This window comes from Cariama cristata, unplaced genomic scaffold (genome assembly GCF_000690535.1).
Source record: "Cariama cristata isolate BGI_N322 unplaced genomic scaffold, ASM69053v1 scaffold27539, whole genome shotgun sequence".
NCBI classification, from domain to species: domain Eukaryota; kingdom Metazoa; phylum Chordata; class Aves; order Cariamiformes; family Cariamidae; genus Cariama; species Cariama cristata.
In genome coordinates this window covers 35,604-57,701 of record NW_009637913.1, presented here as the reverse complement: position 1 = coordinate 57,701, position 22,098 = coordinate 35,604, and the positions used below count along the sequence as shown (strand labels likewise).

Below are 22,098 nucleotides of genomic sequence, written 5' to 3'. Positions count from 1 at the left end.
GCTACCAGGAAGAAAATTAATTCTATGCCAACTGAAACCAGGACACAGGGATAAAAAAATCAGAAGTTAATGAGGGATGAATTAAGTATTCAAAAGTATGCTGAATGTAGTAACAATAGCTAGACTATTTTCAGCTAAGATTTATTAAGCTATTTTGTTCAGTTTCAGCATTGTTAGTATTTTAAAAGCTTTTTAGAAAGGTACTTTAAGAGACCGCTTCCCTGATAAAAATCAAATCCATAGGAGGGTTTTTACCCTTATTTTCAGTAGCTATATTAGGAAAATAAAGCTTATCTTTGGAAAAATAGGAATCTGAAGACTACTACACAGAGATATTCTGTGATTATGAAATCATTCTGTCAGACCAGAGCTAATTTTATTCCCCTGAATCAAATGGTTATTGAATGAGTGTTAAAGAAAGCAAAAAGACGTATTTAACATTAAAATATGCAGAGTTTGAAAAATGAAGTTGTCTTTTCCTAGAAAACAAATTATTTCTTAAAGGGTAAGCCTGTCCAAAATGCATTTTAGCAATGTTCATTACCTACAAAATACAATGTAATAATTTTCTACCTACGAAACTTAAACATTCTAATGAGCAACAATTACTTGGAAAGGTAAGTTCTGGTATTTTACCAAGTCTGCTTGAAGAACGTGGGCAGATTTAAAATGTGTTTTAGAGGATATCTGCATCAAAGTAATTTTTCTTGGTAAGGTAGTGATTATGCATAGTACTATGTTTTAGAATTTAATTTCTTTTTTATCTTTCCCTGCTTTAAATAAAATTTGCAGTTGCTGGGCAGAAGTTATATGTGAGACTTTTTCAACGCAAGCTGAACTGGTTAAAAGTGAACAAAATAGAGTATGGAGAGATAAGTATGGATTTATTACCAATAATTGAAGAACTGGCTGAAGCCAGATTTCTGCAAACAGGTATGGCCAGCATTAATAAATGTTCAAAGTATTACAAATAATATCTGCGGTTGTGTCATGTTAGAGTTTAATGCACTACATTCTTATCTGTGCCTTAAGAGAATTAGAGGAGCAGAATAAAGTTTTCAGGTAGATGAGTTGTGTTGTGTTACATTAATAATAAAAGCAGTTGGTGCAAATTAGGTAATGGGGAGAGCTATAGGTGCAGCTGGAGGCCTTACTTGCCCTCACCAGCCTCATCTCAGACGCTGACCTGCGCAGCCTCTGTGCATTGGTGCAGGAGCTGTACTTAATATCCTTCAGTACTGCCCTGAGCTGTCTTGCAGGCACCCTGTCCCTGGCCTCATCTGTCCCTGGCTGGCTGGACCTCCAGCCAATGCAGCAGGTGTTTGTTTCCAGTCTTGTCTGTGGCCATGTACTGTTCATGGATCTCCGATGTAAATTATAGTCTTGTCTCTAGTCTTAGGCCTGCTCGTCTCTTAGATCGACCCTGTGCCTGATTCATCATCATGCCTTTTCTGGGACTGCCAGTGGAATCTCTTATCGGGGTTTTTGCTCTGCCAATTCTGTTCATTTATGGTGGGACTGCACCAGGGTTGGTGAGGACACTGCCAGTGCTGTGGTCACTCTTGACTCCTGGCTCATTCACCCTTGTTGAGCAGCTCTGCTCTTCCTGCTCCCTGGCAGCACTTCTGTTTTTTGCATTGGGCAAAGTTTTAATCATCAGGAAGACAAGTTTTTCTCAACAGCGTTTTTTTGGAACTCAGTAGAATTTCTTTATATTTGCTTTTGTTTTGAAGTTGCAAAGGGATTTTTTTTCTGATTATTCCATTCCATCAAACTGGACCTGTGAAGAGAATGAATTTCAAGCTGAACCAGCTAGCATTGATAGTACATGTTAGAAGAATCTGAATGATTTGATTAGTACTAGGTTATATGAATGTACTATACTTTGAGCTGTTGCTTGAGTGTGGATGTATAACACATAATAATTTTATGTGGATCATTTTACTTTTAGAATCTGAACTGGAAGACCTGTGTGAAGGGTTGGATTTGCTTTCAGCCCCTGAGCTAAAAACATTAGCAAAGATCTTTCACTTGCCAAACCCAAATGGTCAGAAACAGCAACTTGTGGATGATTTTCTGAGGTTGGCAAAACAACGTTCAGTTTTAGGAGTCAGGCTGGTATTGGGAAAGTGATTTTAAAAAGGTAACTCTGTTTATAGTTAAATTTTGCAGTTGAATGTAAGTTATGCTTCAAAGGACTCAATCTAGATGCCTTTTGAAGAGAGGAATGCATTTACTAAATTTATGAAGAAAAAAGGGCAGCATTAAATTTTGAATCATAGTGGGTCAACAGAAGGGTAAACAGTAGACTTTTTTTTTAAACTACGCCATACTTTTCAGCTCTGGGCATGATTACCTATCTCCAAAGTTACTCAATTATACAGAGAAACATTTCTGAATTATTTAAAGCAAAATCAGTGCAGAAAAACATCTAGGAAGACATAGGAAAAGCCATTCCCTATTAAAGCAACTATCTGATGTTTGTTTGCTGAGTGAGCTCTTTTAGTAGAATTAGAGGGGAGCAATAATCTCTTTTTTTGTGATTGACTTTTTTGTACTTTAGCATAGAGCCTCCTTTTTGGCAGCATTTTTAAAGGGAAAAGATTTGTTTGCTGGAAAAAGTGTTCTTTCTTTCCTGTGATTTTTTTTCCACAGCTATGTATAGCGGATGCCCTTGACTTCCAGGTCTTCTGGGGTCCAGATTTAGGTTTAAGGTGTCATTCTGCCCTAACAGGAGTGATTACAGCATTACCATTATTGGTGTTTAGGGCTGCATCTGTAGCTAGAATATCCACAAAAAATCTAGGAATTTGGACTAAAGTAATAGCCAGGTTACTGGTGCTAGGTACAAGTCAGTTCTGGAATTTATAAGCTTTCGTATGCAGTTACCTGTCTTTGTAACTGATACCAAAAAGTAACTGTTTGAATAATGATGCCTGTAAACAAAGGTTGCTTGTCTAGCAGTTAGCTTGTGTAGCAGTTAGCTTGTCTAGTAGGCTGGGGAGCTAGGGTACGAACTCAGCAACTGTGGAATCCTTTCTGTACAAAATGCAGGTTGGATAGAAAGCTGACAGATAGTGGTTGTACTGCGTTTGCTTTGATAACATAATTTGTGTTTCCTGTGATATTCTTTTTCAAATGAGAGAGATACAAAGCTTTGTCAAGTTTTGCATAGCTATGTTTATTGGACAGATACTCCCCCCTGAAATCTATCATGTGATTCTCCACAAAATTGCTGTATTAAAAGGGATCTAGTATTGGAAGAAGAACTTTAAAATCCCTCCATGAAGAATTGCTATTACATGAATCAGTAAGGTCTTCTTTCCTTATGCCAAAAGAGAGGCCTAACGCTGGTTTAGTGGTGGGCTTGCAGAGCTTCACAACTGGGAGGTTTGCTTAGTATAGTTAGCTTCGTTAAAGTAGTTTTATTTGGTCTTTGCTATTTTCGGAATACAACAGGAGCTCTAGTGGTTCCCATTCTGTTAAAAATAGTATTTCACACTGGTGTCATTGTCTCCAGTAGCATGGCACTTCATTTGGTCTGCAGGAAAACAGCTGAAGTGATCATAGCCACAGCCATAATTATCTTGTGTTAGAGGATGTTGGGACTTTGTGATAAGTAAGGATGTTTTAAATTAAGGAATTGCAGTTGTTTCCTCATTCTAATCCAGGTATAGAAGACTTCAGTATGAAAATATGTTGTATCACTTGAGATTTCACTTTTTCTCTTTGATACTAGATATTTGAACTATGTGATGATGCATAATTTGTATAAATATCTCAGAAACTAAATTGTTTTCAGAATATTAGCTTAAACTATACAAAGGAAGGCTAGAAAAAAATGTGTCCAGGAGATGGAAAGGAACCTGGGAAAATGAGTTATCCAAAAAAGTCCTCGGTGCTGGCTTACTCCCTACTCCAAGAAAAGGGGTTGATAAGTTGCTTGGCCACATCAACTTTGGAAATGTAATGCTCTTTGCTGTAGTTGACAGCTGAAATACTAGTTACCCGATGAGATCAGAGAAAATTGTGTTTTAAATCTGTGCTGTCCTGTTGACAAGTAACAGAAATCTTGTCTTGTATGAAAAGGCTGAATGAAGATGTGCTAATGGAGATAGCCTAAAACAAGGGATCTCAAACTGTAAACATTGCGCTAACAGCAAATCATATCTTGTTCCTTGTTGGTACTGCCTGGCATAGCAACAGGAGTGGCTGCACCCAAAGGGCAGTTAGTTCCAATTCTCTTCTGTTTGAAGTTTGGGCCTAAAACTTTTTATTAGTTAATGCATTTCTTTGGCTTTTCACTAGATGTTACATGCACTATATAGTTTCTCAAGCTGCTTCTTTCCAGGAAAATCAAGTTTACACATAATTGGCTTGAAAACCAAATTATTCTCATACTTCATTCAATATATTTAAATTTTTATAAGTTATGGTAAAATCCATTTGTTATAATTTATTTGTCCTTCCAGGGTGAAGGACCTGGCTGGAAAATCTGTCAGGGTCTGTAAAGGCCCTCGGGCTGTCTTTTCTCGAATCCTGCTGCTATTTTCACTGTCTGAGTCAATGGAGGACGAAGAAGCTGGTAGTGCTGGTCAAGGCCAGCTCTCCACAGTCCTTATGGTAAACATGGGACGTATGGTATTCCCGAGTTACACTGTAAATAGGAAAACACAGGTCTTCCAGGACAGAGAAGATCTTATCAGGTAGGGAGAGATTTGGCAGTTTGGAAATCTCTTTATTTCTAGAAAAGCTTTACTGCAGTACTTGTGTAGGCAAATAAGAGTTCATCATGTAGAACACCAGATGTAAATAGGTAGAAGTGCACTTTTGCAATGATTTAGAATGCACTTTTGTATCTAGGTAGGACTTGTAATTCACAGTGGCTTGCATTTTGAACCAAAATAGCGAATTTATTTGCTTCATGATCATCTGCTGATGAAAGTTGTTTTTTCATTTGCTGTGATAATTATTAGAATGGACTCTGAACAAAACAAAAAATACGTTCTCTAGTTCATAAGTAATTTTAAACATAATGTACCCTGCTAGTGTAAACTCTGCTGATCCTACAAGATTAAGAATAAAGTTGACTGCATGATTCAATGTCTTTGGAGACTGGAAGGGAGTGTTTAAAAGATAATCATATGGAGGAATTGATTTCTTTTAACTGTAAATGCTTTTTGAGCCTAATACAGTTATTTTGGTTTTTTTCCCTTAGATATGCAACTGCTGCTTATCTGTCAAATGATATAGCCACTGCAATGGTAAATGGGAACTGGGAAGAAGCTAATCATCTATATATGTGTGCTAAAGAAACCTGGAACGAACTGAAAAATCACCCGTCTTTGAGGTAGTAAACTGGAAACTAGCCTAGTGTTCATATGAAACTATTAAGTATATTATCTTACTTTTGGTACTTTTCCTTCTGAGAGAGGCTTCTAAACTAGTGATATTATTTAAGCCTGATAAATTTAGAAGCTTTAATGTTCTTGAAAGCTTTGAACTTCCTGATTGCTTGTTTAGCTTTTAAGTAATTATATGAAAAGGCCTTTTTTATAAAACCTTGGGAATGAATTAGGAGGCATGGATAAAGCACTAAAACATTTCTGTTCTGTCTGCCAGTGCAGGAGAACCTTATTTTTCCCTTGTCATAGTTTGTTTTTATGGCTTTTAGACAAATAGCAATAAGGAGAATTTAAAATTCACTGTGAACAAAAGAATGTTGCAAATGTTACGGGAAAACATACTGGGTTATTCATCTCTTCAAACTTCCAAGTGGGTGTCATCCAGGAGATGTTACTAGAGATCTGAGAACTGAAATAAGGTGTATTGTTTTTGAAGCATCCTTCATCAGTTTTTATTTCAATCATTTTGTTTTCTGGCTTAATGATAGATCAAAAATTAAAGCCTTAAGTTTGGCATTATATTCCTTTTCATGGCAACTAATTTAAAATAATATTCATAGAGGGTCATTTGGAGATCCATTCCATTTCATACTGAAGACAGTGGAGAAACATATTTTCATTTCAATAAGACATTCAAAGGGTGTTAGTCTTTTATGGCAGGAAATGTCTGTTCTAGCCTTTTTGTTCAGCTGTGTTTCTGAAGTTAACCTTCTGAATTATGAGAACAAGTTGGCAGTAACAAAACATGGTGTAATAAATTATTGGTTTGCATCTGATATCAAACTTGTTAACTAACTGCTGTTGAAACCCAAGTGTGCTCTGCAAGTGCAGCTTGCACCTGCTACCTCAGCTAAACTATTTTTTTTACCTTTGGGTTCTTGACTTTGCAACTGGGATACTCATTTCAGTTCAATTTTGATGTAGAAGGCATTTAATTTTTGTAAATTATTTAGGTATAAGTATTCTTAGAGAATTTTAAGAATTTAAATTGCCATTATTAAATTGATCTGAGTTGCTCTTATTTTTCAGCTATCACAAGGTTTTACCTGAGTATCTGCGACATTTCACAGTTGGCTGGGTGTATACAAGAATCCTTTCTCAAGGTGTTGAAATTTTGCAGAGACTTCACATGTATGAGGTAAAGTCATGAAGTGCATAGGAATACATGTTTAATGTAGCGTTGTACATCAAATCACATTTCTGATGTGGCTGGAAAATGATGACAGTGTTTGCCAGGACTTCCTACAGTTCTCTTAACAAGTTGTTTTAAGGAAAAAAAGAGCCTTTTTTTCTTCCTGCTTTAGGAAGTGTTAAATTGTTTTGATCTCTGCTTATGCTTTGGAGATTTACCATATGTAATATACCATAAGACTGTTGCTGATACATTGTTGTTTTGTTATTTAAAGGTATCTGTGTTTCACTAGATTTGGTTATTGGTTTTAAATAAGAAAATCTCGGGAAAGTCTTCTGTTATAACCCTGCCTCTTCGCCTTAGGAGCTAACATCTCCAAAGGCCTCTGACTTACATGTTAAAGCAAACCAGATTATTCTGAAAAAGACTTTGCCTCTGCAGAAAGGCAAGAAGTAATATTCAGGTCTTTTTTTATAGACGATAAGGAATATAGAAAGGCAGCTAACCCTTAAGTTTATGTAAAAATATATCTTTTCTGGAGTTTTTAAGATACACCCATGCACCTGAATACCTTGAGTGCTGGAGTGAAAATGGGGTTTGAATTGTGCAGAGACAAAGTTTTATAGTACCCAGTAATAAGAGGGGAAAGTGACAGGCTAATTATATAATGAAACTTCAACTTGGTGTTCTAACAACTCAGTTAATAAAGATACAATCCTGTTGCTCCAGGAGGCGGTGCGGGAGCTGCAGACCCTTCTGTCTCAGGACGTGTATTGTGCTGACAGCAGAGGGCGGTGGTGGGATCGCCTGGCTCTGAATTTACATCAGCACCTGAAAAACACTAAGAAGGTATCATCTTCACAGCTGCATGCTGTAAAGCTGGAAACACTGCCGCCGTTGTCTGAAAACATTTTTTAAAACATTTCATATGAGAAGAACAGCAGGGTAGGCTCTCCTAAAAATGCTGATTTTGGTAGGAATCCCAAGGTCAGGCAACCAGTTTCTCCTAAGAAATTGAATATTGAATGTACCCTCGTCCTTGGTTGGCCTGCTTTTTTCTGTTGCATAGAAAAACATGTTTGGCATGAAGGATTGTATGGAGTTATCGGGCAACATCTTCCTTTCTGTTCTACCTTATAAATTTGCCTAATGTGTGAGAAGCAGAGAAACCTCTTGCAGTAAACACGTCTGCTTCTGATCCTGAGTCAGGATGAGGCCATATCTGGAATGAAAAAAACAAACATGATCAGAAGGAGGTTTTTAATGTTTTCAAATAAAAAATTGAGAGAACTAAGTCCTTGGCTAACTGTTGCTAGTGGGGAGAAGATTGTCTTCCATATCTGGACCAGTTTTGGTGTGGGGTTTCTACTGTAAGGCATCAAGCAGTAGACAACTCCATGTCTAAGCTGTTACTTGTACACAGCTTTGGTAGGGTTATCGGTCTTTAACAGCAAATTTAAACTATTTCCATGGTCCTACAGGAGAAACTGTAACTGACCATCCTTAGATTGGTAAAAAGAGTAACATTAATCATTTTAGACGTAGCATGTCTTACAGTCTGTGTTCATCCTGCTCTGTTTAATGTTCTTAGGAAGGCAGAGGAGCAGAGAAGAGGTTTTGAGGTAATCTTAGCTTTTGCTGAAACTTTTGTCTCTTCCCTTCCAGTAGGACACACACACACACCAGTAGGGTGAAAAAGATTTCTGCAGCAGAATATAAAGGAACCAGGGAAAACTGCAAGCTGTAGTATAGGTTTCGCCTTTGAATTCCTTGTGAGCCATCACTGGCTTTTCACAAACTTTCTTTTCAAGAGCCACAAGGCATAGAAGCCACTGTCCAACTCATTTTAGGGCTCAAATGCAGCTCCATGAATTTTCCGTGCAAGAAACAGCAGATGGTAGTTGTAGCAGCTGCTGGTCTGAGGGTTTGTAAGTACAGGAGATGATGTCCAATTTTTCCTGTCTGTTGTTACATACAAAGGAGAAAGGTTGTCAATGATTGAAAATTAAATTCTGTAGCACTGTTTAGGTCACAGCAAAGTATGGGCAGACTGAAAATCAGCTTTTAACTAAAGACAAAGATGACCAATCTAATTAAACACACTTAAGATACCTGACTAATGAAAAATAGAGATTAAAAAAATGTTTTAAGTCCAGGAACAGTAGCAGTTGTAGAGTGATTTAAAATAAGCAGAGAATGACTTTTTGTTTTCCTTGGTGTTGCTTCCTTGCCTCACTAAGGCTATTGAGAATTGGGGTTAAAATGCCCATATTTTGAGTTGCATTTTAATGCTCTACGTTTATTTAAAGGAAATAATATCATAGGCTGTCAAGCATCTGCAGTTGTCTTTTCTTGTAGCCCCATATCAGGCTTTTTCCAGATTTGGAATTAGAAGTTGTACAAAGGAAGAGTTAGTCTCAGTTCCTTATTTATAATTTAGGACAAAGTGCCTTCATCAAGTCACAGAAAGAGAGTATGTCAGAACTATGATTTGAATTAATTTTTGGAGTCCATATTTAGACCCTGGATGTTCTTCAGTGTAGTAGTGCATTGGTCTAAGATTTGTTCTGTGTGTACATTCTTGCACAATTGAGCTGGTCATTCTGTTTCTGTATTACATGCTGTTAAGAAGCTGGCTTAAAAATATTAAACTGATTTACCTTAGAACCAACTTATGTAGAATTTATGTATGGTCACTTATGTAGAATTTACACTTCCTTAATCTTATACTGATCAGTACAAATGGAGAGTAATTTCTTTTTACTGTACTAATGCAAATTTGAATCCAGAAGCCTACTAGTGCAAAATATTACTTACTAGTTAGAACTTCAGTGTATAAGTAAGAAAGGAGACCCTGTCTTACATGCTGGTTTTTTTTTACATTCACATTTTTGTGCTCCTTTAATTAGTTGGTCTTTTGGGCTTAGTAAGAACAGGCAGTTGTGTGTAGGTCTTTCTCAATTGTTGCTTGTTCCTTGCTGTTTGCTAGGCCATTGACTGCATTAGAAATGGACTGGCAGACCCATTTGTACGTACTGGGCATCGTCTCTCTCTCTACCAGCGGGCCCTACGAATCAGAGACTCACCAAGCTGCAAGCAGTTCAGATGCCTCTTTCATGATCTGCCAGTCATAGCTGTGGAGGATGTGACACATGTATGTAAAGTTGCTGGTGGTTTCTGAGAAGTAACAACTCATGAGGTCTTTTTGCTTCTGACAAGAAAAAATAATATGGGAGACTGTTGTATCGTGCTATGCACCAGCCTCTGACTTATTTGTGCTGCAGGAAAAGGAATACAAATGTGTTTCTAAAACAAAAGCCTCTTGTAAACAAGTATTTCTACTTATTTAAGAAATGGTCAGCTGCTTAGCTGAAGTTAGTTAGCTGCATACTGATTTAATTTGCATTGCTTTACTGAATGTGTGTTATCAATCTAATCAGCTATAAACGCCACTAATTTACCAGGAACACTCTCAGAACCTTTCTGCACTGATCGTCAGTGCATTGCCTCTGCTGTCTTCAGGCCAAGCCTTCTCTGTGTAAGAAAAAGTGATAGTAACCTTAGTGTGTTGTCAACATTAGATAAATGGCTCAAAAGATTGCAAGTTTTTTTAAGTAACCTTTCAGAGTTATGGACTCTAAATATGTGCTATGCAAATAAGCACTATGATGCACTTGCATCATGTTGAAATGGATATTTTTATTTATTTATTTATTTTTAAAAAAACTCATTCTTTTCCCTGCTGTTGCAAAGATAATTGTATCTGGGCAAAGTCAGAGCAGAACCTCACTTTCTCTCTTGGCCTCGTCACCGCATATCTCCCTACAGCTCTTCTTTTTCTCAGTCCAGAATCAGTCTCCTCAGTTCATCTGTATTCTTTCTTCCTGGCCCTGCGTATAGAAAGACTACATTCCCATCTGCCCAGCGTTTTTGCTAGACTTTTTTTTTTTTTTTTTCCCCCCTGAAAAATTTGCCAGTTTATAAAAGTTAAAAAGAATGATTTCGAAGGAATAACAACAGGTTAAATTTTATTCAGTTTATTTTTAGAAACAGGTCTAGTTCTGATTTTAAGAAAACTGAAATGGAGTAATGTGTGTGTTTCAGGAGAGATTGATATACCTAGGCTAAAGCTTTTTAAATGTGATGCTGGAAAGTAACCAGTTTTTTTAATATGTTCAGGTTACAATCAAAGGAAAGATGTGTCCTCAGATGGGAATGGGAAAATCTGTGTTTCTAATGGAGGACATTGGTGATGAAGAAGGAGGTGAAGACTTCAGTGTATCCACAGTCATGTGCTCAGTTGAGGAGCTGGCGTTAACTCATTACAGGCAGAATGGTTTTGATCAGGGTAACAGTACCTTTTTTATTTGTACAGTAAAATAACTGTGGGAGTAAAGAACCAATTTACTAAGCATTTTAGTTAATAGACCAGTTTTAGCTGATTTCATTAGGCCAGTTTCTAGTCTGATTCTGTTTCCTTCCCAAACAGCTCTAATACATAATCTCCTTACCAAACTGCTCTAATATGTTTTTTTCACCTCACCTGCTTCCTGGCCCTTAATTATTTGCTGCCTTCATATACCTAAGGTGGTTTTGAAATGTGTTAATGAAAAAAACCCTAATGTTTCTTCTTTAGTCCATAGAAGATAACTTACTTTTTGCCTTTATTTGTGACAGGGCGTACTAATTTAATCCTGCTCTGTGAATGAAGGCCAGTAGCCTGGAAATCGGAAGCATTAGCAAATTGTGGAAGTAATAAACGGCAGTTAAAACTTGATGCTGTAATGTTAATATATACTGACTTTGGCTGTGTATAAACCAGAACATAGCATGTTTCTGTTTTGGATCATGATGATTTAGTACGTCTTCTTCATATGAGATTGCTGTGGAAATTAATGTTTCCATTTTTATTACATTTTGCCCTTTAGGTATTCATGGAGAAGGCTCAACATTTATTACACTGTATGGTATTCTAATGTGGGATATCATTTTCATGGATGACATACCTGACGTTTTCAGAAATTCCTATCAGGTAGTTTTGAAAGGCTTTCTTTACCCTTTGCTGTAGATTCTGTAACCATGTTAAAAACTCTTATTCAGGCTTAGATTAACATTTTATTCTGAGGGACTTTCCAGACAGATCTTGGTGTTTGCTTGGTTTTATTATTTGTTATATTAGGCTTGTTACTAAAGGGCCTCTCGGTAACTAATTGCTATGTAAGTCTGGATTGGCTGTCAGCTAGGGTGGGATTGATCTGGCTGAATGCTATAATGTCCTATAGCTGAACTCACTGGGCAAAGTTCCCTTTATAGTCAGTGGAAGAATACTGCTATACCGTAGGATTGCTCAGCTCATCTGATGATGATGATGCATTCCATTAAAAAAAAAAGGTCTGTTTCTTTTCAATAGCCTTTAAAGGGAAGTCACATTTTTAAACTCACGTTCATTAACATCCCCACCTGCTCCACCCCAACATGTTTATGCTTTTGGGATCATCCTTTTTTTTGTCAAAGATGCAAACACCACCCTAACAACTCCCTGCCACACCCCAAGATTAATGATTCCAGGTGAACTTGTGGCTTTTAGCTAAATGTGTTACAGCCTACAAATTACAGCTAGAAACAGGTTTTTTTTTTTCATAATTGCAATTAGAAAACTTGATCATTTAATGACATTTGCTAAGAAAACCCTAAAAAGACATCTCAAATTTGTAGTACTAAAAAAAGGCCAGACAGACAGTTACCTTTTTTCTTCCACCGTAACTCATTGCTTCTAATTGGAACCCTGGCCAAGAGGCAGACCAGCCAGTGCCATCGTTTTCCTTAACTGGATCTATTTGTACTGTAAGAAATTATAGGTTTGTATCAGTATGAGAGCTCTTAGGTAGAAATGTCTTATTTTAGAGGTCAAACATGCAGGTTATTCTTGTCTTCTGCCCACCTCCCCCCAGGTGACTGGCACTCAGCTACTACTTGACAGCCTTTTTCAGATGGTGTGTTCAAAATTGAATAATTGGTGCTATGACTTTTATCCAGTAATGTGTTCAATGCTATGCATAAGGCTCTCTGAGGCAGCTTGAGTGATACGCCCCAGGTTCATCAGTGCTTTGCCTTTCGCACCTCAAACTGCTCACTGTAGCTGAGCAGGCTTGACACCGATTCCAGACCCTGAGTGGAATGTTACTGCTCGGGGAGTTAGGCGACCAGGTAACCTTTGTTGTCTGTTAAAGGAAACCTCTGTTGAGAGGTCAGAAGCCAACAGAGCACAGGCTAAGATGTGGCCTGCATTTGTTGCACTAGCATTGGGTGTTAAAATATATGCAAATCTTTTCCATTTAATAAAGGTTTATGTGATGGACATGTTCAAGTGAAATTGACTCAATTTTTGAGTGCATTTGTAGTTGAGATGTAAGAAAAATATGAAGTAGGGCATTGTCATTCTTGGACTTGCTACTTTGCTGGCAACTCCTGAGAGCTGCATTTACCTTTTTATACAGACGTTCCCCCTGGATTTATACACTGACAGCTTCTATGAAAACCGGAGGGATGTCATTGAGGCCAGACTCCAGCAGCTTCATGCAGCTTCCTCAGAGACACTGGCAAAGTTGATCGCTGACATCTGGACCGCTCAGGAGGGAAAAGCAGCAGCACTAGTTAGCTGGGGGCGTTTTAGTTCTCTCCAGCAAGTTCAGGTAAGTAGCTGTTGTCCAGAATGAGCACGCTTTTTGATTAGGCTTGCCGTTAAATCACACATGGCCATAGCGCGCTCACAGTTTGTACTGAGGCACTGAGACGTGACTGATGGTTAGTGGTGGGAGGGAGGAGTTGAGTGGGGACTTGAGCACGGTTTGCCCTAATCCCAGGTACTGTTACTCTGTTATGATAGGGTCGTTTTTCCCGCAACAGTAGTTGGGAACACAGCAGGGAAATTGCTGCCGGTAACATCTACTTAAATGTCTTGTTACACTTGACTAAAGAAAACGCTAAGATAGGCCATAGACTATTCTTGGAGAGTTGGGAAATGGCTGTACAGGAAATTTAAAAAAAAACCCAAACAACAATAACAACAACAACAACAACAAAAAAATACCTACCAAAACTTCTCTTACAGAGCCTTGTCTCATGCCTTGGAGGAATGTTTCTGAGCGGTGTTTTTAGGCGCCTTTCCAAAGATCTACGCCATTGCAGAGGGGGCCTTCCTGACCTGGTTGTGTGGCGTACTCACACTAATCACTTTAAGGTATATTGGGAGATCATGGAAATACTCAGTGCTCAGCTGATCTTACCCTTAGGTATAAAACCTTCCAGTTGTCAGCCCATACAAACTGTATTTTCCCTTTGTGGTGGAGTTAAACCTGCTGCTCATCTGCCCAGCAGCTGTGGCAACTAGTGGGTGACTGTTTATCTGCCATTTCATCACATTTTGCTGTAGCTTTAACGGGCATAATGAGAAACAGCAAGAGGTGGCTAGTTATTGTTGTAGACTAGATCTTCAATTAAAATTACTGTAAAGAAACTGTTATCAATCAGTCATAGACATTCTGACTGTTGTCAGCAAGGGGTGCTGATGTCACCACTTACATAAAAACTTGAATATATGAGACTACAGCAACTATGTCTGTCTCTGCTACAAAAGTGGAGTAAACAGTGATGGTTTTTGTCTTGCCTGGTAGCTGCATAGGTACTAGAAGCCTATTGGACATCTCTCAGCTGCTGGAGCAACTTGTTAGGTGTTTCTAAAACAGAGCTGAAGAGCAGAAATTAGTTCTCTAGAACATCTGAGTAAGTTGCTGTCAGTAGCAGCTGGAACAGGTGAGGTTGCAGATGATCAATTTTTGAGTAAGTGGTATCTTCATTCACCAGTGCCTCTGTTGGTGTTTTGGTGGATATTTACTACACAAAAGTGCATTCTCTTACAGTTAAACTTTGGAGCATGGCTTAATAATTTAGCACCAACTCGGCCTTCTGTTGTGCTAAATCTATGTTATTTTTGTTATATTTTTGCTGCAAAATAATACTTCTATTATAGTGGAAGTTAATGATCTTTCAGTTCCTGCACAGGCACACCGCTAATCGTCCACATTTTTTTGTAGCTGGTGGAAGTGAAAGGCCCCAACGATCGCCTGTCCCACAAGCAGATCGTCTGGCTGAGCGAACTGAAGAAGCTGGGTGCTACGGTAGAAGTTTGTCACGTGCAAGCCGTCGGAGGCAAGAGTAAACGCCTCAGTTGACAACAGAGGTCTTGATCACATGGGTAATTTGGGCGTTTCTAAAGGAACTGGCATGACACACACATGACTAGCTGCTGCTTATTCAAAGTAGTTTCTTCTAAAATTCTGGTTTCTTGGAACATTACTGTAGCTATTTTTAGCACAAGACATTCTAAAAATAGTTTGAGAAGACTGTCAGTATGATTTACTGTATGCCATTTTGTGTTCAGAAGAACAAAGCCTTTCTCTTCTGTACAAAATTTGTAATTTATTCCATGAAAGGTAATCTCGGGGTTTTGCCCAGTAAAGAGAAACAGCTGCGATCACACTGCTACCAACTGAGAACATCCTCTACAATAAAGAATGTGGTGCATCAAGTCCTGATCATTTCCATGTTGCCTGTGTAGCCGGAGTTCATTCTGTTGTGCCAGGTGCAAGTTCAGCGCCTCTGGAGGATTGTCGGGACCAGCGTGGTTCTCCAGCTGTCCCCACTTTGTATCATGTATTTCAGTTTTTCGCTTTAATATAAAAACCCACAACTGGTGAATGATGGCATAAAGTAAGGCATAAAACTCTTTTTTAATGCTGTTTTAATGTGCTGCCATGTATGAAAGGATAACTGAACAGCTCCTTCTGTTGGGAGTATCTGTATTATCTGTATAAAGGGGAAATATTTCTGGTAGTAGGGAGGAGTTGTTCAGTGCCAAGATCCCTGCACTCATTTGCAGTGTGTCATTCATTATAGTCAGTTTTGCCCCACGTAAATTGATGTGTTTTCTCATTCAGAAATAAGTCAGCCAATTGAAATGGAACCAAAAGGATGAGTTCTCTTTTAAGACACCAAAATCCTGTGGGTTTGGCTCAATTTTAACACATAGCCAACATCTTTTCTCTGGGGTCTTCATTCTCATACTAAGTAAGTTTTCCTGGTATCAGAAAATCTGCTTACCATAAAGCAGCAGACACTGTAATAGAACGTAGCGAGAAATTAAGACTATTTGCACATCTTTTTTCTTAATCATCTTTTTACAGCATCCTGTCCCCGCTTTTCTTGGAAAAAATAAACACACGCCCCCGCTATGTTTTTTTGTTAGAGGAAGTCAAAGAAAACCACCTGAAGTTTGCTGTGGAAAGGTATGAACTTTTATTTAGTCTAATTTACTTCACATTCACAACTCAGTATCAGGATTTTATAATCTTCCTGGCACTGCTGCTATACTCAATAAATCGTTATCAGGCACAAAGGTTTTAGTTTCAGTTGAAATAGTGAATTCTAAACCATCACAGCAACAGCATTAGAAACCTACTGCCTAGAGCAACTTGAGGTACAGATTTCCATCTCTTACGTTAGAGGCAAACTTAAGATTTCATCCTTTGCTTACTTAGATATATGTTAGAAATTTTTTGGTTTTAATGCCTTTCCGTCTGAGAGTAAGCCAGAACCTTTGCCCCACTTGCTACGTTTTCATTAAAAATACAAGGCAGTTAATATCAAAGTGGTATTGCAGGCAGGTGCACGTTAAACACACGTGCAGGCCTGGGTAGACATAGACACACGAACACACACTTCGCAATGCATTTCTGGAATGAAATAAATTTCTTTGAATCATGGCAGTAAATGGTGAATAAAGTTGTACTACCACGATCACTAAGTCTACAGTAAGCTCTACCGCGCAGTAATTAATGACACTGGAGGTACATAACCCTATCAACCAGCGTTTCACATTTCCACTTCCCGCACCCCTTTTTTCGCGTGGTTTACAGTGTAATACGAAAGTCATGATAAAACAGCCAGTAACAGCCAAAATAGTGCACATTTTCTAGAAACAGACAAAAAACCAGATAAGCTCCTTGGTAGTTTTTCTACTCTTGCAACACCAAAATGGCATTAACAGTATCTTGTTTTAAATGGTGAACAGAAATTAAAATTTGAAATTGTGTACATATATACACACACACACAAATATACACACTCGTATGTCAGTATTCTGTACACACACGTTAAAGATACGTACTCACACCCCAAAACTACTTTTGAAAGTTACTGAAGATGTCAGAGCAGTCCCTACTGACTATTAATAAGGCAACTGTGCAGAGTGGAGAGTATTTTAAACTTAACATTTAGTACCTGTCTCTCAAAAGTAAATCAAAAAAAGTAAGATGTTTAACTTAAGAGGAAGAAACAACGTACGCAGGCATACATGCGCACATACACACAGACACACAGTAGTTGTTCAGATTCCTCAGAAGGCAAAGCCCCCGCGAAGAGGCGGCAGAACCTTGTCTACCTCCCCTCCCCACCCTCCCTGCAGGAGGTGCCCCCGTCTCTCCTCCCCCATGCCCATCGCCATCTCAGCCTTTGCTTGCCTAACTCCCCTTTTTGAACTGTGTAAAATTTCTTTTTAAGTCTGTTTGGCAAATAGATATTTAGACAGGTTTTGTTTATTATAAAGGCATATTATTTTTAACCCCCTCCCATGCTATATATATAAAATACAAAGCCCATCTGCAGCATCTGTACACATCTTAGAGCTGAAATGTAAAAATGTCTGAAATCTCCTTATAAAAGACAATCCTGTTTAAATATAGTACCCATTTTTTCCCCCAAAGGGTACTAGCCTAAACTTTAATTTATTTTTTTTATATTCCACCAGCTGCCTGTGTGGAGCAATTTATTTACACATTTTTGGTACCTTTTAACCAAAAAAAGTTATACTTTTAAGGAAAAAAAAAGAAAAAGACACCATATTTTAACTGAATTTTAAAAAGAAAAAGAATTGGTACCAAAAGACACTAAGCACACAGGTTGAGGTCTTTTATGTCAAGTATCAGGTCAGGGAAAGCAGTAAGCTAATGAAAAAAAAAAAATCACAAAAGCAAATTAATACAAACAGTTGAATAATGAATTGAACAAGATAGATGACTGCTCCAGCAAGCTTGTAAATAAACGCAACTAGTTTGTGGACCATTTAACATGTTCAGACCGTCTTGCAGCATAATTAGGCAATTGAGGCGAATACACGTTTTTTCCTCACAAACAGTTGACTAGAACAAATCTGGCATTATGTCATAACATGCAGGTGCATGTCTGCATGCACACGCACGCGCAGACACACTCAGCTTCTTTGCATAAAAACGGGTTTTTGGGGGTTTGGTTAGTTAAAAAGGGAAGTCTCCCCCTGCCCCGCCCCTCTCCCATTAGCTCACCTTTACAATGAAACTGCCCACTGATCCCCACCAAACGAAGCAGTGCGAGAAAGCAGCATACCCAGTGCCCCCAACAGCTTTGTAGGTTAGGGAATTTTTAGCCTGGGGAGAATAGCGTCCTGTATGCACTGGACTTTTCTAACACACAGCTTGCACCTATAAGGCCACTCCAGATGCATATTCTCTAAAATAAATACTTGGGCAGTCTTAGACATCCAAAACCCACAGTGTGATTTAGGCTGTGCCGAAGACCAGTTTGGTTTTACAAACAAATGAAGAGCTCCAAATCCTATCCTTCCCTGCCTTTTTTTTTTAAACTCTAATATACCGTGTATTATCATCGTACAGCTTCCCTCCCCACCAATAACTGAGCAAAGCTTCTAGCGTATCAGAGGCGGCCTTCGCTGCCTTAACTTGCAAGTCAACACCTGAATAGAGGCTCAGTGTTGTTTCAGTGGCGTCTGTGTTCTACACAGAAATCAACAGAAAATACAGCCTCACTGTTAAGAGAAGGTAGTTGCCAGAAGCCTTAACCTATGCAAATGACACCCTCCCAGTATACTTTACTCTATTGCTCTTCTCCCTATGAAACTTGAGGCTTTTTCTGGCACAGCATCCAGGGGAGAGGTATCATTTAAAAGGTTTTAGAGCAAAGAGGAGGCTGCTGCCCTAAGCAGAGGGAGGCTTTTGGATTTAATTCCCTCAGGCAGCGCTCATCCATTGCACCGTCCGTATGGACATGCATGTATGTAAAAAAGAAGGCACCACTCTTCTTCCAGCACCTGCTTACAAGTGACGACAGCACTAGCAGCCCTCATGGATTTGGCCACTTGGAGTCTGTCCACCTTTCTGCAACCCAGTAGGTCTTAAGTACGAATTCTGCTGAAAGCTACTTCCCATCCTACAATGGGATGAGGAAAGGGTCAGCAGGGATGAGGACCTGTGGAGGGATATATAATGCTGAGTATCTGAGGTGCTTAGATAAAAAGTGTGAGGCTCTCGTGAGACTTACAAACAAGCTTAACCTTAAAGAGGAAAAACCTGCTGTCTCTCGAGCTGGTCGCCTGTTATTTCCAGAAATGGAGAGGGGGAGGCAGGGGATGGAACAAGACCTTAGCATCACAATCTATTGTAAAAACTTGGGGCGGGGGCGGGGGGGAGAGGGCATTGTCAGCTGCATTAGAGTAATCTTGCTACCGGTTCCTCCCAATTAAAGGCACTTCTAAAGCTACTACAATACCATATCTACAGTAAATGTTTTAAGGTTAACAGTGCATTGTCCTGAAGTTTGTTCCTATAGCCTAAAGTCAAGCTCCTGACAAAGAGCACAAATCTGACTAATTGTTAATGAATACATTTTGTGGAGAGAAAGAAAAGGGAACACACACACACACACCCCCCGGATACACAGTGCATTAACACATATGTAGGGTGATCAACTCACAGAACATTAGTATGTATGTATGCTTATAAGTACTCTTCCTGAAGAGGCAATCTGATAAAATAGTTCATTCCCAGATTTCAGCTGTCGATCTGTGTCCCCTGCACCTAACTACTTTGATTTGCCAAGCTGTTTTGACACAAGAGTCTCTTCGGTCACCATCTGGGAAAAAAGAGATTTCAAGCAGAACCCTCATTAATGACCACACCAAGCCTTTCTATTAGCTAATGAAACGCTCCATCGCATATAATGAGCCAAACCACAAAAACACAGAAGGAATTAGGGACCAGAAGCCCTAGCAGATGAGAACTACTGAGACAAAATTGTGCGATTTGAAGCTTGACTTGCTTTGCTTTTAAATACTTGTGCAAAACTTACGTAATGTTTGTATATAAAAATTATTACAGCTTTCAATGCTGCATTTAGCAGTGTTAACTTAGAAAAGACAAAATGATATGCTGTATTCTCCTCAAACTTTTAAACCATCACATCAGCTTAGTCTTCATTTGCAAGTGTCTCAGTGGATAGCCAGATTTTGGCACCACTTAAAAATTTGCTTAAAGGTGTTCCCAGAATGCTCCGTCTGCATAGGTTCCCTACAGGAGAAAATGGGAATGAGGAGGAGAGAAAGTCTGGGGCCCCAGAGGTGTCATGTACACCGTTTGCTCTGAAGTACATCCTGCTTTGATCCAGTTCTGAGCAGTTGCCTTGCAAAGAAGAGTTGCTTTTGTACTGCCGAAGATTCCGGTTTAACATGTCTACTTCATCTGCCAGCAAAGAAACTTTATGGAAAGCAGTGATGAAGCCACCATGATTAATCTGGGCCTCAGGAACCCAGCGGAAGTAGCACAGTTTCCACAGTTTTATTTGTGTTCCAGAGATACGGGGTAGAATTACGCCGTGCAAATCAACAGGCTTTGCAAACCAGTCTCTGAAGTACTGTTCCATACTGCTACCCTGACTCTCTGTTTGCTGTAAGAAGTCCGGTTTCAGTTTTAGTATCAGAGAGTTTCTTCTTGGAAGGAACTCTTGCTCACTGATGATTCCGTTTTTTAACGCTGGGGGGGCACCTCGCAATGTGGAGCTGTAGTTTTTCTGCAGAAAATAAACACTGGTAATTTTCCAGTTTTATGCTCATTTGAATAGCAGATTTCCCTGAGCTGCTAGGATGCATCGTCCAGAGAAATGATGTGACCTTTAAACAGTTCTGAGCTGGCGAGTCACTACTGCAGGGCTCACAGGCCAAACAGTGTGGCCACCTGTGGTCTTTCAAAAGAAACACACTTGTTTTCTAGACTTTGTAAAACAATGAATGATTGAATTAATCAGTATTCACTGAAAAAAATGACAACTCTTGGGGAAAAAAGTGGCATGTCATCACTTTTCCATAGGTGAAATAATGCAGAAGTTGGCAGTGAGCTCAGCCATATCAGAAAATGTCCTAGAACACAACGCTCAACAACTGATATCTTCTACAGAAAATAATTTTTTTAGGTGGGGAAGCTAAGAGAATTAATGCTCCTATTGCTAAACTGAGGGTGTAAAACACTCTATAACTGTAAATTTTTAGGCATTAACACCTTATGGTTAAGCACAGAAACAGTCCATTCACAAACAGGCATCACTATAGTTACCTTTGAGCGTTTAAAAGTTTTCACTGCTCCATTTTGTACACATGGTGCTTTTTTTCTCTTTCCAATATACAAAGGGTTGTGAAAGAGCAGGCGATCCCTGCTTGTAAACTGAAGAGACCAGTCCCAAACACAAGGAAATCTGAGGCCTTTCTCATCGCCCAGCTGAATATTTTTGCTTATGGCAAATTCCTGCAAGAAGTTAACATTCAGGCATATTAAAATCAAAGAAAACAGGCTTATTCACAAATCTTAATTATAAACTAGTGCATAACTATTGGGAAAAGAAGAGCAGGGATGTAATTTAGAGGTGGCTGCAGATCAAAGCAACAGAGTAGCAAGACAGTGTGCTGCTGAAGAAAACAGCTGTACCCTGTTTTTCATTTCTGCAATGCAGAGGGAGGACTAGTGCTTACTCAGCAAAAATTACTTTTCAATGATATTAAATCGTTTGTTTACACTTAAAGCCCCAGAATTGTTATTTTAAGAATACACTAATGGTCCCTCAATGCTCTACTTCTTTGTAAGGTAGCTACCTACAACCTTAAAGGGAAAATATTTAACAAAACAAGTTTTATCAGCCATCAAATGTATTCTACGCACAGTTCTGATAAGCTCCAGGTTTCAAAAACAAATTTAAGTGTTCAGGTTTCTAAATGCCTTCATTGTGCATTACTATTTGAAGTTTATGCACTCTTTTCCAACTTTTTCAACTATTTAAAAAATTATGTCAAGAGATTTCAAAGTTTGCCTGAAGTGTGAAATTCTGTTTATTGCCTGTCATTCTACTTTAGCAGTTCCAGATATAAATCTGTTTCCTAGAGGAGCACAAGTAATAATATACAATAACAATGCTTTTCTATGAAAAAAAAAAAAAAAGGAAATTCAACAGACGTTCTTCTTGAATAGTTAGTTATTGTCTATGCAAAGATCACCTGAAAGGACATCCTGATCATATTCATCTGGGGAGCTGAATATTTTGCCCCAAACAGAGTGTGACATTTTGAAAAACACAAAGGAATGCCATTTAGCTGAGATGATGTTATTTCCAGAAGGGCATGCTGGAGTCTCT

At 38.7% G+C, this 22,098-nt stretch overlaps 2 protein-coding genes across 2 annotated transcripts in view; one reads left to right on the top strand and one right to left on the bottom strand.

Moving 5' to 3' along the window:
* Positions 1 to 792: 792 nt before the first annotated feature.
* LOC104168076 (fanconi-associated nuclease 1-like) lies at positions 793 to 15,001 on the top strand (the record flags this gene model as incomplete). The annotated part of the gene is given in 14 exon segments (XM_009708532.1): positions 793 to 933; positions 1,952 to 2,101; positions 2,104 to 2,143; positions 4,473 to 4,706; positions 5,219 to 5,350; positions 6,435 to 6,543; positions 7,267 to 7,386; positions 9,527 to 9,691; positions 10,717 to 10,885; positions 11,466 to 11,569; positions 13,035 to 13,229; positions 13,649 to 13,777; positions 14,631 to 14,858; positions 14,909 to 15,001. Coding segments are annotated over 13 exon segments (1,826 nt in total), but the record flags the coding sequence as incomplete, so codon positions are not given.
* A 4,667-nt stretch (positions 15,002 to 19,668) lies between these two features.
* MTMR10 (myotubularin related protein 10) overlaps positions 19,669 to 22,098 on the bottom strand; it is a 37,689-nt gene continuing 35,259 nt past the window's right edge. Inside the window, exons 15-16 of the mRNA XM_009708531.1 lie at positions 21,030 to 21,218; positions 19,669 to 20,490 (exon numbers count right to left, since the gene is read on the bottom strand). Coding sequence (XP_009706833.1) covers positions 19,891 to 20,490; positions 21,030 to 21,218 — 789 coding nt within the window. The 3' untranslated portion in view covers positions 19,669 to 19,890. The remainder of the gene's footprint in view (positions 20,491 to 21,029; positions 21,219 to 22,098) is intronic.